The 23117-nt window shown below is 38.3% G+C and overlaps 1 protein-coding gene across 7 annotated transcripts in view; it reads left to right on the plus strand.

Annotated features, from left to right (window-relative positions):
- Window positions 1-23117, plus strand: part of LOC143213288 (uncharacterized) — a 331704-nt gene that overhangs the window by 272732 nt on the left and 35855 nt on the right. For all 7 annotated transcript variants that reach the window (XM_076432999.1, XM_076432997.1, XM_076432998.1 and 4 more), the window contains one exon: window positions 7859-7958. In XM_076432999.1, the coding sequence (XP_076289114.1) occupies window positions 7859-7958 (100 nt within the window). The remainder of the gene's footprint in view (window positions 1-7858; window positions 7959-23117) is intronic.

A 23117-nucleotide genomic window follows, 5' to 3' on the forward strand; every position in this document is an offset into this window, starting at 1 on the left:
GTTACGTGTTAAAATCGGACACCCTGTGTTTGACAGTGTGCGGAACATTGGCAACGGACAATGGAGGGAAATGAAAACCATGATGGACAGGTATCTCATGCGTTCGAATGAAAAAAAAAAGTTCATTTTCGCGATCAATGAGGTGTGCATCGGGTCCGATAAATCGAGGTTTGCGTACTCGAGAGAACACAGGGACACGCGGTATCACAGAGAGCGGTGTGTCGATGGTTCTACCGATTGGACGAGTGGCGTTGTGGATGTGAATGTGAATATGTGGTGAACGACCCGGTAACCACCATTCGGCCAACAGGCACAACAATTAGATTCGAGCGGATAAGCCGACTCTTCCTGTAATGCGAAACTCGTGGATGTTATATCCGCCGTATCTCGTGCGCATTGTCACGGATATTTAGCCGTGTTATTGACGTGCACGCAGTAGATAGCTCGGGCCGATAGGAGGGAACGAATTTCTCGAGGAATTCTACGCCGGTGTACATTCATCGACAATTTAATCGATTCGTGAGCAATTTTCGAAGAGCATGCGTGGGACGAAAGTAACTGTAGATTCCGTTTGGTTGCTGAACTTACGGAGACGCGATTTCGAACGCGGTCGCTGAACGGTGCACAACAATGAGGAAGGCCTTTGCATCCTTTGTCTTCGGTTTCTTACCAGGGAACGGGTAATCGAGTGGAATCGTTCGATAATATTTGATCCAAGCTACCAGAGTTCTCTGCATAAATATAAATAAGTGCTTCCAAGTATTTATTAACCCTTGCGCGGTCTTTTGGTCATTTCTTCTGACCGATTAAAGTGTTTTCCTTTAAATTTTAAGATATTTTCGCTTCTGACGAAATCGGGAAAAATGTGTCCCAAAACGCATATCGTTTTCACGAAACAAAAATTGTTACCTTAGAGATCTTCGTGGTCACAAATGGCCATTAAGTGAAATTCAAATTTTATAATTATTTTATTGCACTATAAATAGGGAAGAAATTAAAATGTTGTAACGTTTTATCAATTATTACAGCATCTTACACACTCGCGTATCGTATTATTGCGTAAAAAATATAGGAGATGCGTTTGTCACATCTAGAATTACGAATGTTGGGTCCTCATTTAATTTGATTTGATGCAAAGATTGCAAAATAAGTTACCAGTAGACTGCGGATCTTTATGCAAAATAAAAATTTTCTTCTCTAATTATAAGACACAGAAGCCATATAAAAATATCTTTCTACCTTTGCCAATTTTAATAAATTGAAGAGGACATAAGCGGGCGTTCGTAAATTGTCTTCATGTTTTTACCATTTTAACACATCACCGACCGGTGATTATTGCGTAATTTTGAAAAATATATGATACATGGCTAAACACTTTTTAATGGAACCTTCAATAGCAACAGTAATTTTCATTGTGAACTAACAAGTCACCCTCAATAACGTGATCTAATAGTTTCATTTGAGATTGCAATCTAAAAACAATATCTATGCTTTCTTTTGGTACAGCACAATTATTGAAAATCCTATTAATAGGCTTTCGGTAGGTAAAGTGTTAAATAGCATCCACCTGTTTGTCACAAATGCAAAAAATCCGTAATCTACTGATAATTAAAAATGCATTTTTCCAGTTGCGTCACTTTTGCAGCAAGGGTGCGATGTGTAAAGAGGGTGGTTCGAACAGTGTCTGAACTTTGTTGTACGTAATTGCTGAATAACAAAAATTACAGAAATCAAAGCCCGAAAATTGTGTCAACCCCGGTCTGACCGATGGTAAACTATCCAATCAATGAAAGTAAGCGAAAACTTTTCCGTCAAGCCTGGAACACCGATGCTCGAACGTCATCCCACAGTTCAGCGAAGAGTCACCCCCGTGGTTCGAACCGTTTCACTCGGGAGCACGCTCGGCCGTCGAGGAATCGCCGATAGAATGTGCCATGGGGTCCCGTGTGCTATGGAGCACACGGAGAACTAGGCCGTGCGGAGAAGAGAGTAGCAGAGAAGAGAAGAGAAGAGAAGAAGAGAGGAGAGTAAGCGATCTATCGGACGTAGCGGAACGTGTACACGACGTACACACAGCGAGCCCAGTTTTCTCCTGTCCGCTCTCGGACGGTTTGTCGTGTGGGTGTACGGGGCCGAAGGCACCGTGTGTTCACCGTACGGTGCTGTTGCTTGATTAACCGCCGTAGAACGCCGCATGTACACACACGGCCGAGCGGACAACTCGACTCTCGCATTATTTACGGCTAATGGTTCAAAACGCGGAAGACCGCTGGTTCTAGCTGGCTCTGCGCCACTGCGAGGGCAGCGGTCGTGTTTCCCTCCAACCCACAGCAAGATTTTTCATAACGTCTTCTCGTCGTAAAAACAACTAGTGTTCAATAACACTGTGCGACTAAATGGTAACGCATTCAGATTTACACGATTTTAATCTATTCTCATGTTGCAACTGAAATTTGTTTCTACACACCATTGCTGGATACGTGTATTAAAAAAAAAAGGATACGTGTATAAGCAAAATCCAATTGGATTTTACCAATCTGTTTAGCTTCATTCGACTAAAATAATATTTTTACTACTTTTGCATACTTTATTAGGGTGAGTCACCTAACGTTGCCACCTCAAATATCTTTGTTGTTTTTAAAGCCTAACTATGAAGTCTACAAATAAGGGGCTTCGAAAATTAGTGAATGATTAACGAGTAGACTGCGAATTTTTAATGGTTAATGCAAAATAATAATGTTCTGTGTCTGTTATATGGACCAGAGGAGCTTCTTAGAAAGTTTATACGTGCATGGGTAATTATAGTCATTGAATTCCTAATGAAAGGGACTATCATCGTAGGTGTTCAAGAAAGGGTGCTTCCATTTAAAAAAATGAAGGTGACCTTGATATCCCTAAAAGGAATCACATAAAAACAAAAATATTTTTGGTATCATGTGAGCCCCACTGAATCATTCAACTTTGTCCTGCAGACATTTGACGTATCTTTAAAAACAACAAAGATATTTGAGGTGGCAACGTTAGGTGACTCATACTTTTGTATACTACCCTGTGTGTGACAAGATTCCTCATGGTTTATCAATCCCTTACTTAGGGGTTGACGACCTTGTTTAGGGGATGGCAAGGATCAATCGATAGAGATAGTGGGACTTAGGGCTATCTTGATTCAGAGTTATAAATGTTCCACTCAAATCTTAAATTTTTAGTAGTTACCCAAATAGGTTCAACAATATGCAAAAGAAGATTGATCAGTAATCATGGCTATCTTGTGATCGTGAAAAGCATCTGCTTTGCAAGGGTTAATGAACTATTGTTTGACGAAATCTAATTCTAAAATGGAGATATCAGGGGAATTTTCCCGACGATCTCCTGGTATCCATTGAGAATGTTTGGAACTATCTGCATCGGGATTGGCCTAATTGCTTTCAATCTTACTGGCATTCTAGGTGTGTCTCTGTGTGGGAGAGTTATGGCATAAACTGGAATCATTAGGCTTTCTTACAAGAAAGTAATGGAATATTGGTACATCACAATTAAAGTTACTGAGAACAGTTTTTATAGGCAATTACAAGCCACAGCTGTTATAGCATAAAGTACTCTTTGATAGTTGAACACCTTGGAGTAGTTCGAAATAACTATGATGTATGATGTCTCAAGAATTAAGTCATTTGAAGGTGACGTTATTAATAAACTGCGGATTTTATGCATTTATGATATGAATGGAGGAAACACAAGACAGTAAAGAACATTAGAAAAACTTTAAAAAGTTATATTATCTGCAATGTATTAAAAGAATGTAAATTAATTTCTATTTCACTCCAGTCTGTTGCAATTGCGATCAATCACATTTAGTTTGCATAAAGATTTGCAGTTTAATTATTAGATTCTATGACGGTTTTTGTAGATCCAGTAATTTCCAAAATATTCAATCACAAAGTGACTAGGTAAAATACAAAACAGTAACATAAATATTAACGAACGCAGCTATGTTTGCTTAAGCTTCTTGTAATCAATGCAGCAATTTTCATTTTGCATAAATCCGCAGTACGTAACGGTTTCTCAAAAAACTATAAAACTAGCTATCCTCTTATAAAGTTTCGTCAAACTCAATGATTGTTATTTCGCCACGTTTCCTTATCAGCCTCTCAGTCTTCATAGTGTTCATCTTTAATTACCGTCGGGCTGCACGTGTGTCATCTATTTAAAAGTTACGAGTGCGAAGCCATGTGCGTTAGACGTTGACGGTTTTGAGTCGTAGGAGCTGGAACGTCTGTGAGACATCATTTCAGCGCGAGAGGTTAACTGTTGCGTGTGATCGTAACGATAGTTCAAGTGTACGAGAGCAAGCATGCGGTCGCTGACCAACAGCATCGGCAAAAAAACAATTGACAACCACATTGCCATCGATCGTTGTGCACACGATACGATGGTCAACGCACTTACATCTTACGGCTCTTGGAGCGTGTCTTCAGTAGAGATTGCAAAGCTGGCGAACTATTCGCTGACTGTTTTTGTTCGTAGAAACATCCGATCACAAATAGCTCGTTTATAATCGGTGATTATAGTAATGGGGTCTCAGCCTCGATTCTTCTTGATTGGAGGTTTAGACCTCTAACGTTTCAGGATCGCAAGGAACAGTTACGTCTCCAAAGAGTATTTGCACGAACAAAATGATTACCAGTATTAACACGACACGTACCAAGCTATAAAAGCAACAGACACGTGGTTCCCTTTTAAAAATGACAAGAATTAATTTATCTAAACTTTACGCGGTTCTTATTATAATATGTGCTCTAATAAAGATATTTATTAAGTCATTTCTTGTGGAAGCTCCTTTATAAATTCATTAATTGTGAAATAAAAAATCTAGAACCGGTCGTGGTACGTTTAGTGTTAATAAAAGAATTGTTACTAATCCTGTTCTTATCTAAATGCATTCTGTGCATTAATATCTGTCACTATTCAAGTTCTCCAACTTGAGATTTACTTTCTTCTCTTTGAGAATTATGGCACTTCGTCCAAAATTGGACTTTGTGTATAACTTATCTAATTACTGTTGTGCAAATGATGGGAATCGAGGTGAGGGTATTGTCCGATCAGCTTTCGCCGCTGTTAAAAGGACAGCGTCCTCTGTGGTGGTGCAGCTACCGCCCATCATGATGCTTATGGGGGTAGCAACCACCACAGAGAAGCCAGATGCGGGTGGAATGGTGCAACAGAACTTTCTTCGCAAAAACTCCTGTTTGGGAAAGCCCCTGAACGTAACATCATTAGGCGCCTGGCGTTCTATTGTTTGTTGTTTTATGAAGGTAGCAATCTGCACCATCAGGCACCATCTGCAAGCGATAAAAAGATCTCCCAGGGTCCTAACTCAACATGAAATCTGTTTTGGACTAAATGGCACTCTGTGGAAAGCTTGGGCCCTTGACTGCAACTGTAATGAAATTATCAATATTTATTATAATATATAAGAAACGATAATTTAAAGTTTTAGTACCATATTTATTTATCTCGCAGTGTTTTTAGAAAATCTGCTTTCCACATTAGAAGAGTGTACCAACTTAGCTAGAACTTCTTTCTATTTTCAAGGAAATGAAAATTGTTTATTTGCACAAAAATGTATGGAATTACAGTTTCAGTGAACCCACTGTATTTTACAAGTTTTCTGGCAACGGAAAAGACGACAAAGATTTTTAGTTCGGAATTGATAGAAAATTTCAACAGTTCCATTCGACGTACCAATGATCCGCAAATCAAACCAGTCCAACGATCAATTGATTTTTAAGTCCTGTCCTCGGTACATGCTTTACAACGTACGCTCAAAGGAAATTGGGTGAAGCGAATCCACGGGCCCGCGCGAATTGCATTTCCCGCCGAGCCGTGAACGTAAAAGGATCTCGAACGGATTACTGATCGACCGTGCCGCCGCCGGCTGACTGCCACGCCGGTGTCGCAAGAAACCTCGAAACTACGACGAATTCAGCCCGCGTCGCGAACGCTATTTCCGTTTCAAGGAACCCATCGTCGCGGCTTGCTCGTGAAATATACTCGGCCATTGATGCCATTCCGCAGAGACGAACGGGGAAAAATTGCGTGAAAAGGAGCGGATCCGTGATTTCAAGACTGCGGTAACTTTATTCGAGTAACACGGTTCCATTTTGCCGAACGATTCACTTGTCTCGTATGTGTCGATGGAGACTTAATATTTTAGCGCCGTTCTGGATAGACGAATGGGGAAGAATTGCGAGAAAAGGAATAAAGCCTTGATCTAAGAAAAATCCTTGGGTCCCTGCTGTTTCTTAGATCGTGCAGTTCTACTCTTTTTTGTGAACTTGCGATAAACATGGACATAAAAAACAACAAATAGACAGTACATCGACAATATGCCAAATAAATGTTTCTTTTTGTCAGCTATCAAGATTAAATTTTTATATTTCTAGCCAATGTGACAACCTTGAAATACCGAATAGGAAAAATTGTACGACACTATGCCTCCATTTTTTTCAAGACTCGAGTCACTTTATTGTGCTGAGTTTTATCTTACCAAATGGACTTATGTCGATTCGCACCGATGGATTTGGGTTTAATATTAGGTTGGGGAAAAAGAAATCCATCATTTCTCCGCTTGAGATAACGTAAAAATAATGGATTTCTTTTTCCCCAACCTAATATTTTAGCCTTCGGATCTGCAGATTTCCGATATGTATTACGATTCGAAAATGGGAATCGTTCAGTAGCATCTGTGCATACGTATATCCTATAGAAACCCTCAGGCAGCGATGTCTGTGTTAATATTGATTCAGGTTATCAAAAGATTGTTGCAATCTCACAATTTCCGGTGGCTGCTTCAGCTCGTGGGCTGTCAGTTTTTCTGAACGGTTTTATAAAATCCTGCAGATTGTTTGGCTTTCCACGGACTTCACCAGAATATTTTTGCGAAATATCGAAGATAAACTTTACCAATCCGCAAAGCATAAATATCGAGAAACGTACGTTATTACTATTTATTTACTTAATGCTTCAAACCAGATGGATTATATTCGAAATATCAAATAAAATTTATTACTGAATACAATAAGGTCACAAAGTAATTAATAATAAGCGATACAATAATGTCAAAACAAATGAAATAATGGCGTTAAATGTGTTTGATCCCCAAATGCCTTTGTGTTGTCAGGGGGAGATTTAATTATGATGAAAATATATGTAGAAGGCAAATAATTATATTTTGAAGAAATAATAACTATTTTGTTTCAAGTAATTTAAGTTAATTAAGCGAGCAGCCCACACACAGCAAACCTCTGTTGAAATAAATCCTTCATTTTCTGGATTAAAAATTTATAATTTTCAAAACAACTTTTCTCATATAATTAGCAAATGATATTTTTTAAATACTTAACGCACTGATAGTGTCTGGTATATGTCGTTATTGTATAAAAATTATAAGATTGAACCCATTTAGATTTTTCGCAGTTATAATTTCAATAATACAAAATAAATAATATGAAATCAGTTAATTGACTGGTAATGGCACGTTCACTGTTAAAAATCCATTAATCCTTCGGAGACGAGTGTGTACTGACGTGTGTACTGACAATTCACGAATACTTCAAATGTTATCGCACAAAATCAGATTACTAAGCGTGATACACTTTCACTATGAAAACCACATATCAAAATGTCTGAATCTCCAGCGAGTTACGGTGTAACATCTGTGACATCGTACAACGTCAGTTACACAAGGAGAAACTGGCAGCCCGACGTCGTCTCCGAAGGGTTGAAGATTTACAATTTGTATCTGAAAAGGAAAATTGCAACCGTTCGTACCCTCTAACGTCCCGATGAATTGATGTTTCAGGGTCTGGACAATGTGAGCTCGGCGACCCTCAGGCCTTTCAACTCGGACATCAACACGCCGAGGATCGACAGCTATAGGTTCTCCATGGCAAACCTCGAAGGTAATCTATCTGTGCGGCGAGCAACCCCGCAGGGGGTGAGCGTCGATCGTTCCATCTAGGTGCAATTTCCGTAGCCGACGTCGCGTTTTGCCAAGAAGAAACACGTTTTCGACCCGGCAAGAAGCCGAACGTCTTTGTCCGTGCTCCTATTGCCTCGATCCATCCCTATAGCTTGTATGTAGGCCAGTTTTTCGAAGCTACCCACCCTCGTCTGCCCCGTGCGTCGTGAATAAACACCGGACGGTATCCTGTGGACAAAGTGGATAAAATAGACAAAAGGGACGTTCCATCCCACAAGATTGTGCCACGTGCCTCCACGGAATTGTTCCTCGAAAATCGCTTCTTTTTCTGCTGCCTTATCGAATGGAGCTGCTCACCGTAGGCGCTCTCGATATTCGTGAAACTGTGCCGCCGCGCCGGCTAATGAGTTTTTCTGTGTACAGAGGGGAACGTCTGTAAAGAGCAATTTCTCGTGTTTTATTACACGCTGTAACGATTCCGCGGCGACACCGAGCATACCAATCGGTCAGGAAACTCATTTCGGGCTAGACCGTCGTCTACCGGTAACGACGCTCCGCGGCTATAAATCGCGATTATCGCTATACTTCAGCCCGGAATGGTCACTTCGAGAGGATTTAATAATTCCAGGGCATCGGTAGAACCCCGTTCGCCGACACTCATCATTTTCGGTAACGGATCTCGTGATAAGGATTCTCTCGCATACATGAACATTCGAACCATTAATAGCAAACATATTCGTACAGCGGGTGACCGGATTGTTAACCCTTTGAGGATGCATACAGTCTTAACCCTCATATGCTCCTCAAGGATAGAATATAAAAGAGACTAGGATAATAATTCACCCATGTTTGCTCTACACGTGAAATCAACAAATTATGTTCCAATTTGTAACGTTACATTTTAACCCTTTGGAGTCTATCGGGACATATGTGTCCCACCCATGTATTACGTGCGCCTAATGGGACAAATAGATCCTCGTTTTCCATTATACACGAATATACCAGTCTTAACAAATCGAAAAATAAATCAGACTCCAAAGGGTTAAAGAAATACATCTCGCAACATAGACATAAAGAGATGAACGATTATACAGTATGTGAAAATAAGGGTTGATCCTGAAGCTGCAAACATTTAATTTAATTATTTACGCGTGGGAAGATCAGTACATATTGTTCATCTTTCAAATGACCCGACTAGTCAATTAAATTTAACGGGATTAGAATACTAATGATCCTCAAGCTCACATTATTTAGACATCGTCTAAATAAATACGGTAAATAATGCTTCTCCGGAAAAATAGTTCGGTTCAATTCTGCTCCTCGCAGTTTATTCCGACCATTGGCGGAATCTGTGAATCGGACAAAGAATCATACTCGTTTGTAGTTGCACCTGGAAAACGGGTAGCTATCTGGAAAACAGCGGACATTGGCCGTTCTCGCGGATTTCTCGGGCTCGATATCGTCGGTCACGTTCGACTCGTCGCGCGTCGCCCCCTGCGGCAATTCTGCAGCAGCTGCAGTTGCAACTGCAGTATCGGGCCTCACACCTACAACACCGCCGCCGACCTTATCCGACATCTTTTGAACTAGCTCCAGCCCCCTTCCCCCGGCGTAGTTCAAGTCCCGAGAAAAAGCCTAGGCTGGTCCTGTACCGGCGTCGGCTTTCACGTCGTATCAGCGGATTTATACTCGACGATGGCGCATCGCCGACCCTAACCGCACGTTCATGCGCTCGATAATATCCCGCTCTGCGGTTTCACAATCCCTCCTTCGCGCCTTCTTCTTCTTCTTCTTCTTCGCCAACCAACCAACCAGCCAGCCAGTTCCGTCGTCCTCTTGTCTCGCGGACTGCTTTTCTCTCCTCCCTTCTCTCCGTCATCTGATTACTCGTGCCTGGAATTTCTTATTTGCCCCGCTCGTTTTCAATTACGCTTCCTTCGCCGCGCCGCCACCGTCGTTTAGGGGTGACTAAGCCGGAGAATGTGTCCTTTCGTGCCGTGCTAACCATTTCGGCCACTGAAATAGTCTCTGAACCTCGTTTCCGTCTACTGTGAAAAGGAGGATCCGTAAAAGCGTCTTTTCAATTCACGCAGCCGCTCACGAACCTGACGGTTCTTTAATCAAACGTTCGCGTGCGACGATCGCGGTCTGACCGGGCATTGAAATCACCAGCGCACGTATCGTGCTCGTGATTTTAGCAATTTATTTCCCTGCTGTCTCAAATATCAAACTCTCGTTTGGCAATATTTAACCCTTAATGCACCGTTGTCTCCGCTACGAACGAATAATTATAATCATAATTTGACTGCGGATTTTATGCATTTATGACAAAAATGAGTAGGCGTAATTCAAAACATTAAAAGGATTAAAAGACTTCAACAGTGTTGAAATACTATTTTCACCATATCAAAATTAATAATGAACAAAATTAATTTTTACTTAGTTCCTGTAGATTGCAATTGATGTATAAAAATTTTATTTTGCATAAAGATCCGCAGTCTAATCATAATATACAGTGATTTATGTTTGTGACATAAGAGTATTTCATGAAAATTTGGGTTACTAAGGTGAGGAGTAATTAAATTGTAGAGGTTATTGCAACAATAATTAGAAAAATTACAGCAAATGAACAACACAAGGCCAGTGACGAGAATTAAACGAATATAATAAGTTCACGACATAAAAGGAATTAGTTAAACACCGCTTTCATATAGAAATTTCGTTCGTTAATACTTACTCCCACTGAAACTCGAGTTTCAAAAGCAGTATCATTATCCTGATCATATTAAAAGTTCTACTTTTAATTTTTCCCCCTCTCGAAGTTCGTGTCCTCTCGTTGCTCAACAATTCCACTTTACGAAGTTCGCGTTAATTATTCTCCTTGATGAAACTACGATGAAAGCTACTAATACAATCTATTTTGAAAATCGATTAACTCCTCGGAACATTTCACCGATTAACGATTACTTTCAGTTGTTATATACTCCATTAGGGAGAGTGGACACTCGTGTCTCGTTTGTAAAACAAGGAAACTCCAAAGAAGTATAATCACCATGGGGAAAAACATGAATCGATTTGATGCGTTTGTAACAAAAATGGGAAGCAGTGGACATATTAGAATGATTTAAAAACAGAAGCTTAATCAGGTGATTGAAAGAAGAAAGAAATTTTTATTTTTAATCTAATGATTAATTATATTGACTTCCACCAGTTTTGCATTAGACACTTAAAATACGGAATTGGCAAACTATTCCGCAAGTTGACACACAGAAGTGTGTTACACATTGCTATGTTCTCTCTAAAAGCTGTTTTCATGAGACCTAGCCAAATATTGTTCACGAAGACGCAACACGTATCAGTAACTACCCACGCGGCAACTCGGAATACTCCTGAATCAGTGCGTACCGGAGATAATAGCAATTTGTTCAGTATTGCGCCTGAGGCTCGACAATCGATACGGTAATACCTCGATGCATTCTCGTTCGGGTTGCGTACGCAGCCGTAGATTTATGACACCATTGCAGGGGGAATTATTATTTTAGCCGACACGGGGTAATAGTTCGCGTGGGAGTGCCGTTAATTTCTCAAATTTATCTCCATTTTCGTTTCTTTTTTTTTTGTAAATTATACCCCTTGTTTATGCGCATGGACGTACGATGTTGTCTGTGCACGTTTGACAGCGCGCATGATTTCAGTTTGTTATTGATGTCTTATAATTTATGTTCATCACGTTTCCATAAAATTCGGACAATAGTACACAATGCGCAGGTCATATTACTCTTCAATAATGTCAGTCCTTTTACAGATTGTTTGTAATCATAATATGTATGTCTATAGGCTGTAGTTACGTTTACCTTGGTTTGTATGTATAATAGGATTTCTTTTTTCCTGTACAAATATTATAATTAACTTTTTAGTGTGCTCCTTGCAGATTATTGCAAAGATGTCCAGTAATGGCTTAGAAAATATACTGAAAACACGTAAGGGAAGGTACCCCTACATAATTTGTTTACGAAGTAAATATTTCTCTTTTTTTTGGAAAAGAAGATGTAAAGTTTAGCATATTTTTGATCTTATTGTAATATTCTTGTATATTCTTAATTGTATAATTAATATCATTTTATCTAATTGAAGCGATACATTATTAAAATACAATGTTATAGATGTGAGACCCCTAAACATTTGGTTAGGAACAATTTGCAGTTAAATAAACTGACAATCTACAAAATATTCGAATTTAAAATATGAACTTAATAGCATTCTGGATAAATAATTAATAAATAGTATTATTTTTCTGAAGTATCTAATAAACGGATAAAGGCCTATAAGACATTAATTAAAGCCAGTCGTTTTCATGTCATTTTATGAAACCGAACGATCTTACGGATTATTGTCGTGAAGTAAACCATTTTGCAGATAAGTGCATAGAAAAAAACTTTAAGGAAAAGGAGAGAGTTGGGAAAGTGAAATTAGATAAATGAAAGGAGAACACGTAAGAAACACGTAAGACTATCACATAGCTACTTATCTTATAATACGAGTTAGTACTGAAACAAGAAAGCTTGAGTATTCTTAAGAGATTTTATGAACAATAATAGATTGTACCACAATAATGCATTCTTCCTTCGTAAACTTTAGTTAGAAACAAAGTTCAAGTTTATCCAATCGAACAGATCTTGACTTACAATAGCGAAACACTTTTCACTTTGATAGTTATGTTACAGTTAATAAAAAGACGATGAACCTTGTTACAAAAATAACCGCATAAAAATCCGCAGGCTAGCAGTGACTTTTAGGGTGAACCGTGTACACGCTGCAGGCCTTAGACACGTAGCTATCGTAACAAGAAAAAATGCAAACGCGCTCAGATCGAAGAAAGCGATTAGGCTGGGCGTATGCAAGCGGGGCACGGGCAAAATTGCACGGCTGGCCGTTCATTGCGATCCGGTATCTTCGTGGAAGGTTCGCCGGGCTCGGTCGAAGAGGGTAGCCTTTCCCGTAGCCGTAAAAATCGACACCCGTCGGGACGTGCATTCAATTACAACGGCGGAGGCTCGCAGAAATTTAATCAATCATCTAGCGACGCATTAAAATAGCTGAACAACGTGCCACGGGGGCGTCGTCGCTCAGATCCGTGCTTGCGTCTTCCGTCCATTTTCCTCTCCCGGCCGTTCTTTCGGGCGAGCCCACGCGGAATTCTACGGCTCGTTACTAACCCCACCACTAACCCCTCCCACGATTAATGCTCGCAATTTGCATCGTTTCGGAGACCTCTCGTCCTTCTCCCGAGGCATCTCGACCTTCTTGATATGCCACGATCATAGACTCAATTGATTTCATGACTGACAAGGGAAGAACCCCAATAACAAGCTTTTACGATGCTGGGTACCACAGAACTCTAATGAGATATGTATTTACCTACAATCTGCGTCATCAGAGTGCCCCATTTTAATCTATAAATGCATTTATCTCCCGAATTGACACAGTGTCGCTAGATCAGGGGAATTACTAGGTTGTGTAAAGAAAGAAATGCAGGACGCTCTATTTAATTATGCTTTTGATATTTAATTTTATTCAAATTTTTATTAAATTTTCGAATTATTTTTTTCTACGAGTTCAAACTAGGCCGAAGTGCCGCTCAAGCGGCTCGGAATATTAACGAAGTATGGGGGGAAGGAAGTGTCAACGAATGCACAGTGCAGCGCTGGCAACGACGGCCAAATAATTTAATAAAAATTTCAATGGAATTAAATACCAAAAACATAATTAAATAGAGCGTAAAACAAGCTTTAAAATGACACATAACTCATTAAATTAAGGTAAATATTGGTATAAAAGTGCAATTAAACCAAAGGAACAAAAATACAGTTACAGTTACAGTTACTTAAAGAAGAATACAGTTACAATTTATTTCACAAGATGATGGATCTTTATTCTTATATGTGTACAAAAGAAGAAGATTGATTAATTCTGATAGAATGATACAATAATTCAATTAACAATAACGGTAGTTGCGTAAAAATAACACTATATTATTTTGAAATATGACCAAAAATGTGTACGGCATTTTAGAACACCTGTTGTATAATAACCTAGCCATTTTTTATTTATATAAATGTTTAAAATTAACAAGAACCGCAGTGGGCGAGGGCGCTGCGAGAAAGACTGGTAATCTGTAGGTCGCTTGTTCGAGTCTTGCTGTTCAAAATTAACAGTTCTGAACGGGAATATTCGGGGAATATTAAAACCATTAGCTAAACGGCAGACGTTGGGTGCGATACGCAGCTGCGGCGTTTCCGCGAGATGATAAAGGCGCGTGATCGCAAGCGATTGAAAGACCGATTTCCGTTCCTTGAGCGAGACGTAATGCCATACTGATAAAGAGCACACGGCGGCATATGATTGCCGGTATCACGAAACGGCCCTCCAGAGAGTCTGGTACACATCGGTCGCGGATAAGAAACGTGCACACGTGCGATCGCGCGTCGAGTCGCGTCCGCCACGCTCATGTAGTTTTCGCCGGAACGAGCTGTGGGAACGACTCGATAATAAGTTCGCACCGAACGTCCGATTCTCGGTGGGCAATGGTCAACCGGAAGTAATCGTGATGCTACGACGTTCTCGTACTTATTCCATGGATAGCAAGATCCTCTAGGAGACCTCGTTAGAATTTATACATCTTGACTATTAATTAATTATCCTGGAATGATACTAGACACCTCGTTGCTATCTAAAATTGATGTTAACATTAAACAATATCTGACTGCAGTGTGTAGAATGTTGTAAGTAGGTCGTAGATTTTTATTCAAAACAACAATTGCCCAATATAATATAATATAGTATAATATACCAATATTACAAGAATTTTAACATAAGAAAACGTATAAATCTGAACAACTTTTGGAAAACAAGAGTGCAAATACAGTGAGGAAGAAAATTTCTTCGAAGAAATCTCTGTGTGTGTACTTCACAAGTCGACTTTTCACAACTTCACTTTAAGTTCGATCTTGGCAAAACACAATTTCCGGAAGAAGGATAGACACGGACCAAAATATCTAGGTCAATCGTAACTTCCTGTCTCCGAATAAAAGCTCCCCCGCACGATTGCTTGCCGAGTGGAAATACTGGTTTTATTCGGCTCCGCAATAAAGGCCGGGGTCTTTTCCACTGGATCCCCCTTTCACGCGAGATTTTCGCCCGTAACTCTTCGACGACGGAAACATTTCACCCCTTTTCCAGTCGTTTTACGATCGTCAAACATCAGACACAGTCGACATCGTTCGACCACGCTTAAATCATCGCGCCGCGCCGCTCCGGGAGGATAGATGCTCTTCCATTCTGTGTGCACATCCGCGCTTGGTATCCCTGCGAAGCGCGAGATACTATATTTCACGGTCGCTTTACTGCCGAAACGTGTCTTTACACCGATTTACCTCCTCGCAAACGCGTACACTCGCTCATGCAACGAGTTACTGCCGGCGATCGTAAACGCTCTGCACAATGTGCCGGGGACGGCTTTAATTCGCGAACGTGGAAATTGAATCGTGGAAGTTCGTCGAATGGGTTTTTGGCAGAGAGCGGAAAAATGTTCATTCCCGGCTGGAGTCTGTTTCGCGAAAGTTGGACTCGTTCGCTCGGACCTGTGTGCGCACCATAAACGGAAGAATGGAGCTCTGCAGGAACAGACGCCGCGGCTTGAATTTTCATATTCTTTACGATTCCAGTAGACTCGCGAACTTTTACATCGACGGATTTATGGCAGGGATTGTACGAATCCCCATTTTTCGGATGCAAGATACGACAGATACGTGTGTGAGTGGTACTCTTATTTAGTAGAATTAAGCCTTTGCAGTTTAAAACTGTTTTAACACGCTGTCACGTTACGACTATGATGAGTAACACTATTTTTTCGTCAGGTTTAGAAATTAACTTTTACTGTTATATGCTGGAGAAAATTAATTTTTATCAGAACCGAGTAATGTGGAAGAATTAACCCTCGTACGCTCCTCGGAAATAGTTACATGAAAGATTCTATGATAATCCCCCATGTTTGCTTTACAAAGAAGCAAAAAAGAAATAGATTTGACACTATGTAAAAATAGTAAATGGATGAATTTTTACCCTGAGGAACGTAAGAGGGTTAACTGAATACTCACTGTAACAAATTCAGCATTTAATTTCTTTATTTGCTCATACTGTAATTACATTTTTAGCCATTTGTTGAATACAAACAAATTTAACAATCTGGAAAGTGTTTCAAATTATGATATGGTAGTTCCGGTAGTATTTCGCGCGAGAGGGGCTAATATTAGAGTCAAGGACCTGAAAGTTAATTTATCACTTCATGCTTTTCGTGAACACATGTGTTCTTAGCGTCTCGTATACTACTCATCAACGATTAACGTGGCATAAATCTGCAGATATAACACGACAGTTAGTGCGTTTGAAATATTTTATTTTGACAATGTAGTGCATGAAATAGAAGCTTAAGTCAAACACACGTTGAATATTAAGTATACATTTGGAATGAAAGATTGTACCTTTAATTATGATATTTAAAATTTTTAACTTTTGTTTCAAATGTTGTATATCTAATATTCAATGTGTGTTTGAGTTAATACTTAATAGAAACAGTGAGTGAATTTTTAGTAGCCCCCTCACATAAAATAATATCGTAATACCTTGTTTGTAACAAATATTTTGGTTTCTCATTTGTATACGCCTTCTCTCAACAAATTCGGCAATTTAATATTTGAAATAGCATTTTATATAGTCTAGTATTATATGTATGTATATTCTAATTTGTTCCAGTAGATTGGTGCATACTTATTTGGCTCTGGTTGCATGTAATCGACGTAGAGAATTTTTATTTTGCGAAGGTTACGGTTAAACATTGAAGTTTTGCGTGTACTACTTCTAAAAGTAGTTAGAAGAAACTCGTCGACTGCTCAACTGCGCTTACAAAACAGGTTTAAAAATCGTTTACCTTTTGATTGGCTGCACTTCCGAGATGAAAATATAATTGAATGTCTCATCAGAAGTTTCTTGCCGGTCTAACTATGTTAGTTTTTGCTCCCGTCGGTTTTCTGCGAGAACCAGAGGGATGCGTTTCTCGTTGACTTAATTAAAATGTAAATTTTGTTTTCCATTCAGTGAGAACGCGAACGATCGTCACCCGTTTTGCATGCTGTTTTTCATACTTTTTCCGACTTCTTGGGGATTCATTCGCTTTGACAAATTGTTTCTTCTTAGCCCAGGAGCGAGCATATCCGGCGAGAAAGCTCGGGGGAAGAAATTGCCGAGCAGCTTCGCGGCGAGCTCTGCTCAAACCGGTCGTATTAGGTTCCAAGTTCCTCCGACGAATAACGTCGCGACTTTATTCCTGTGTCATCCCCCTTCCCTCCTCCCCCTCTATCTGCCGCATAATTCACCCCGTGGATTTTATTACGAGTCCGAGACCATGGTTTTCCTTACCTCGACGTGGATGAATTTATTTTCTGGAACGGGTCGAGGGTTAGGTTCGTGGCACGCGATCAACGTCGCGCGGTTAAGCCGCGTCTTCGTGGAGGGGATACCGTGGGACATTTTTCCGGTTATTAATCTTCCCGTTTGCCAGCCGACGAAAATACTTCGAATTTCAAGAAAATATTCTTCTGGTCCTCGAAACGTTCAACCCCTCGTCTTCTTCGCCGTTACGACGATTAGAACTATTTTATCTTGAAGAATTTGCTAGAAGAAGACAATTTTAATGTTCATTATGAATACAAAATTAAAGAACCGCTAGATTATACTGTGCGGGGCACGAGAGAAAACTAGCCGGAAGGGAACGGGGAAAGAAACCTGACCATTCAGACTCCCGCTAGTTTTCTCGTGCTCTGGACACTAGCTGATAAATTGTTGATTTTTAATAGTGGGGCAACCGGTACATTGGTAGTGGGGGTTGTGAAGCGACAGCGGGGATGATGTTGCCCTGGTTTGACGTAAAAGAAGCCCAGTTGAAATATTGTACTCCCTTTGTCCCATAATAATAGTAGCAAGTGAATATTTAAACTTAAACGGGAATTATTGACGAATGCAGCTGTAAGTTATGTTGTAGCGTAAAATAGCGAAGCCTTCAATCAAAATGAACGTTTCATGACATATGTCATTTGTTATGACACATCTTTCAATTCTTAGGTTAACCTAATTATTACGAATTATAACTATTTTTCTAATTTCATCCGCTGATCGAAATCAATGGTTTCATTTCAGTTGAATATCAACTCATTGTAAAAGTAAGATGAAAAAAACAAGTTATATGCTCGAAGCAATAAAGAACGATGGCTCCAATAATTTTAAGCTCACGCATATAGGGAAAGCAAAATTTACCTACACCTCTAAGTTTAAAATGCACTAACGAAATTATTGAAAAATCCAGAGAGAAACTATCTGAACACTCAAAATAAAAATTAGGAGTGATATTTTTAATTTAGTGTCTAATGGAATCTAGTTGTTTGATGATGAATGTTGCGTTCTATATTTATTTTGTTTTGCTACTATTAGGTTGTTGCATATGAAATGTCCGATTTTAGAATGCAACTCTTATAAAACGTTTTGATCAAGAAATGCTATTACAGTCTATAGTCTGTAGGTATATTAAATATATAAAACTTTGAGAGGTACAAAGCTAATCCTTAACACTAAACGTACCATGACCGGTTCTAGATTTTTTATTTCACAATTAATGAAATAATAAAGATGCCTTCATAAGAAATGATTTAGTAAATATCTTTATTAGAGCACCTGTTATAATAAGAACCGCGCAAAGTCTGAATAAATTAATTCTTGTCATTTTTTTATAGGCACCCACGTGCCTGTTACTTTTATAGCTCGGTACGTTTAGTGTTAATATCCTATGTTCAATTTTAATGTAGATGTATAATTTAACTTGTAAATAAAGTTTATTTCAACGTCAACCAATTCGACTGTCGTCTATTCTACTTATATGTATGGAAAAATAACTTATTGACGATAGCCTTATGTGATTTTTAGTCAAAATGTGGCGATTAATTAACGTACAAGCCGTTGATGGTAAAAAGAACTACAAAATCAAGATAATAATCTTGTAAATGAAAAACATGAATGACCATAATGTCTTATTTTTACCGTAATACAAGCAAGAAACTTGAAATTTTGTAGATAGAATACATTGGGTATGCAAGATTGCGTTTGTTTAATATCACTGCTAAAAATCGGACATTTCATATGCAACAACCTAATATTATTATGGAACAAATTAAATTATTATAGGACAGAGGGAGTATATGATTTTATCAATCGTTATTATAACATATTCCAAGCTCCAATTAAACGCAATTCTGAAAAAAATCTTTTACTTTAATGTCTTGAAATTTCAAATTGATTCGACTGAACTTAAAAAGATGCAATGTGAGAACTTCAGAATTGTTGGAGGAAATGCAGCTGTACATTTGTCGATTGAAATTTATTTATCGTTCGAGCAACAACTCGAAAGTATTTTAAATAAGAAAATTGTTCTGAGTGCAGCCGTCGAAACCAGAGAGAAACTCGCTCGAGCTCCGTGGAAAAAATTATTACCGTAGATTAGTCCACTCTGCCTTCTTGCGACAGACCTAAAGTGACTGTCATTATGCCTTGCGGTAGTGTTGTAGCTCTGACTAACGAGCGCATGCTGCACCATGTCCGCAGCTGTGTTATCGCGCGGCGCAGCCTTAAAGTTCTTGCATTTAACCTACTTATACAGTTTCCTCGCGAGGAACAGGCTACAGTCCGCGACGATCTGTTTAATTGCACGAAAAAATCCTTACTTCCCGTGAGTAGCCGCTTTTTCCCTGGTCGACTTGCAATAGCGACGTACACATTAGCGAACTTTTTCCGTCATTTACTGCACGTGCCCGTTCAACCCAGAACTTTTCGAAAAGTTCTCTTTTGTATCCTTCGTTGCACACTTTATTAACGATAACCACAGCAGTTCGCGTTTTATTCTTCCTGGTAGTTGTCTATAATACCACGGCTTTACAGCAGTTATGTTCAAACGTTAAAGGTGCGCATTTCGTAGACCTTTTGCTCAATTTCCGCACATAAAAAATACTTGAGAAATTCTCACAATTGTAGTACAACATTTAGAATAGAGTACAAGCATTAAGATCAATATTGCATTAATCTGCGTACTTAGAAAATAGTTTCCTCCCACTTTCACTTTAATTCGACCATTTTTAACTTTATTATCATAAATAAATAATAGTATAAAAGAATATAGAGAGCGCGCGCGCGCGCGCATATGGGAGTTAATTTGTTCTTCTTTGCAAAATAATTACTCTTTGAAATCGTACGGATATTTATTTCTAGTCAAGAGATTGATTTATAATTTATAAAAACAAATAAAACGTTCTTCACGTAAATGAAACATAAAGTCAAGTTATTTATTGGGTTAACTATTTTTTATTGGATTAATAAGATTCTTTTTATTTTTACATAACCTATTAGAATTCTTGTGTGTGTATGACCAAATTGTTTGATTGGAACGGCGGTAATAGTTACTAACAGTAACTGGAAAGCATTGCCGTATTAAAAGGACAATATTTTTATTATATTCTGTTTGAATAGACAAAACCGTTATTTTTCATAAAAGCATTTTTATAATTTTACTGATTACCGTCAGGTCACGAGACCGGGCCGCGGCGAGAGCGTGGGGGAAAGCGTCGTAGAAGGGGAAGGTAGAGTGGGGAGACATGTTTTAATCTGCTGACTCTGATTGTCATTCGACCGTGTTAAGTTTACTGTTAACCCGTTGCACTCGGTTGTCCCCTCTGAGAGAGGCACCACTAAAAATTGCTGTACCATTATTCAAAAGAGTTGTGCAGAATTACAATTGAATTACCCCAGGAATTATAATTACAAAGTAATTGAATTACATTGTAATTCAGTTATGTTGTAATTTATACATCAGATCTCCATTCAATTAAATTACAATGTAATTCGTAATTGCAGTTACAATTACATTGTACGAGTACAAATTAATAATTACAATTAGTAAGTACAATTATAAAATACATTGTAATCAAATTATATTAATTATGTATTACGATGTAATTAAATTAAAATTAAAAATTAAACAATAATAAAGTGATACATAGGTAAGAAGAGGTTGACAAATCCATGTGAAGCTTTCGAACAGAAGGAATTTATTATTTATAAATTTATGATATCTGAACAGAAATAACCTCTGCGTTACACATTTTTTAAATTTCAGACATAAACATGAAAAGCAGAAAAAGGAAACATGTCCCTAGTTTACCTAGGTTGCGATATATATTAAAGGAAAAAATAACACCAATCATCTAATGAGACTCATTAAACAAACATTAATATGAAAGAAAAACATAAAAATATATCGCACTTCTTCAAAGTTCTGGGCTATAATTTGGAGAGCTGTATTTTTCAATTATATTGTATTCAATTACACATATGATTAAAATACTTAGTAATTGAATTAATTGAAAGGTTTGTGAATTATGTAATTCAGTTATGGCGTAATTGAATTACTATATAATTGAAATACAATGTAATTCAATTGCGTAATTGAATTAGATATTATATCAATTTCATACCCATAAAATTTCAAAAATCGTAGAAAATGGAAATATTCTAGATCGGAAGAAGTGTTTAATTTTCCAGTTAAAATAGCTCCGAGTCCAAAGGGTTAATATCGAAGCATAGTCATACAAAGATTTGGAGTAATATCTTCGAGGAAAGTGATAATTATTTATCGATGAATGTTCCCGATCTTCTTCGCCTTAAAGGACGGAGGGATAATTCGTTTATTGCTCGAATCGTGACTAATTCCACAATAGTCACCGATTGGCGACTTCTCCAGACGTTCGTGTCAGTTCCTTGACAGTGCGTGCACACGCAACGCGAGGGGGGTTGCATTTGTGTGCACACACCAGACCTAATAAAACGGAACTGTTCGTGACGCAGGGCGGGGCTCATTAGTTAATTAAACAAACTGTGGGTCACGTGCACGCGATCGAAGGTTACAGTTCTCTTTTGTTGACGCAGACTTCGTGCTTCGGTAAAACGTGCGATTAACTTTGCCAACAGTTTCACGTGCAGACGCACTGCCAAGTTAAAACATAATTAGAATCCATGTTAATACTGAATGGATACGTAGATTTACGTTTACGTGCCGGAAACATTCGATAATTGTTTATTATTCACTCTTGTATCCCCGACTAATTCGTTCCTTAATATAAGTTATTAACATTGTGAATTCTTGCTTGAAAAATGAAACGCGAAGATAAAATCTTATAAGTTTAACCTTCGGTCTATTCTTACATAATTGATGACGTTCTAGATCATTTGCTGCTTTATTTATCAATTTTGGATTTTAACATTTTGGAGGTACTTCTTGTGGATATGTATGTTAGTATTTCTCATGTTTTTAACGTAACAGTTATTCATTCAATTTCATCGCCAGAAACTGAAAGTTAAATGACGATTTTTATACACTGGGTCTAAGAAGATCCAGGCACCGCTTTCGGAGTGTTATTAAGTGGAATATTAAAATAGGATAACAATGAGATTTTACTTTGTGGAAACGAACGATGAATATATTTGTGGCAATACGTGTTCACTGTAAGAGTGCGGTTTTACGTCTGAGGTTTTAGCTAGACGCATGTCATTATAATTACATAGATGATTACATAGATGTCACTTAACTGTGTTACAATATATGGTTTCTACATTATCGACATATATGTATATATATATGATAGCTTGCAGTTATACATATTCCAACACGGAGAGTTAAAATAAAATAAAGTGTAGAATATACAGTAGAAAATGTGTCAAATTGACAATAAATGCAATTTCATGCATATTGTTCTTCAGTCGTACGTAATATAATATTCGAGGAGTGTGAAACATTCTTTTGCTCAATTTGTTTCATTTCATAAAATCAATTTTATACACGTTATTATTCAAATTTGTGGTACGTAGTATAATATTTAAATAGACTAAAATATTCTTTCGCTAAATTTGTTTCAGACTTTCATATAGGTGGTGCATTATACTTAGTAACATGAATATAGACAGCCGTATCAAACGTGTTAATTATATT

Source organism: Lasioglossum baleicum, chromosome 11 (genome assembly GCF_051020765.1).
Source record: "Lasioglossum baleicum chromosome 11, iyLasBale1, whole genome shotgun sequence".
Classification (NCBI taxonomy): domain Eukaryota; kingdom Metazoa; phylum Arthropoda; class Insecta; order Hymenoptera; family Halictidae; genus Lasioglossum; species Lasioglossum baleicum.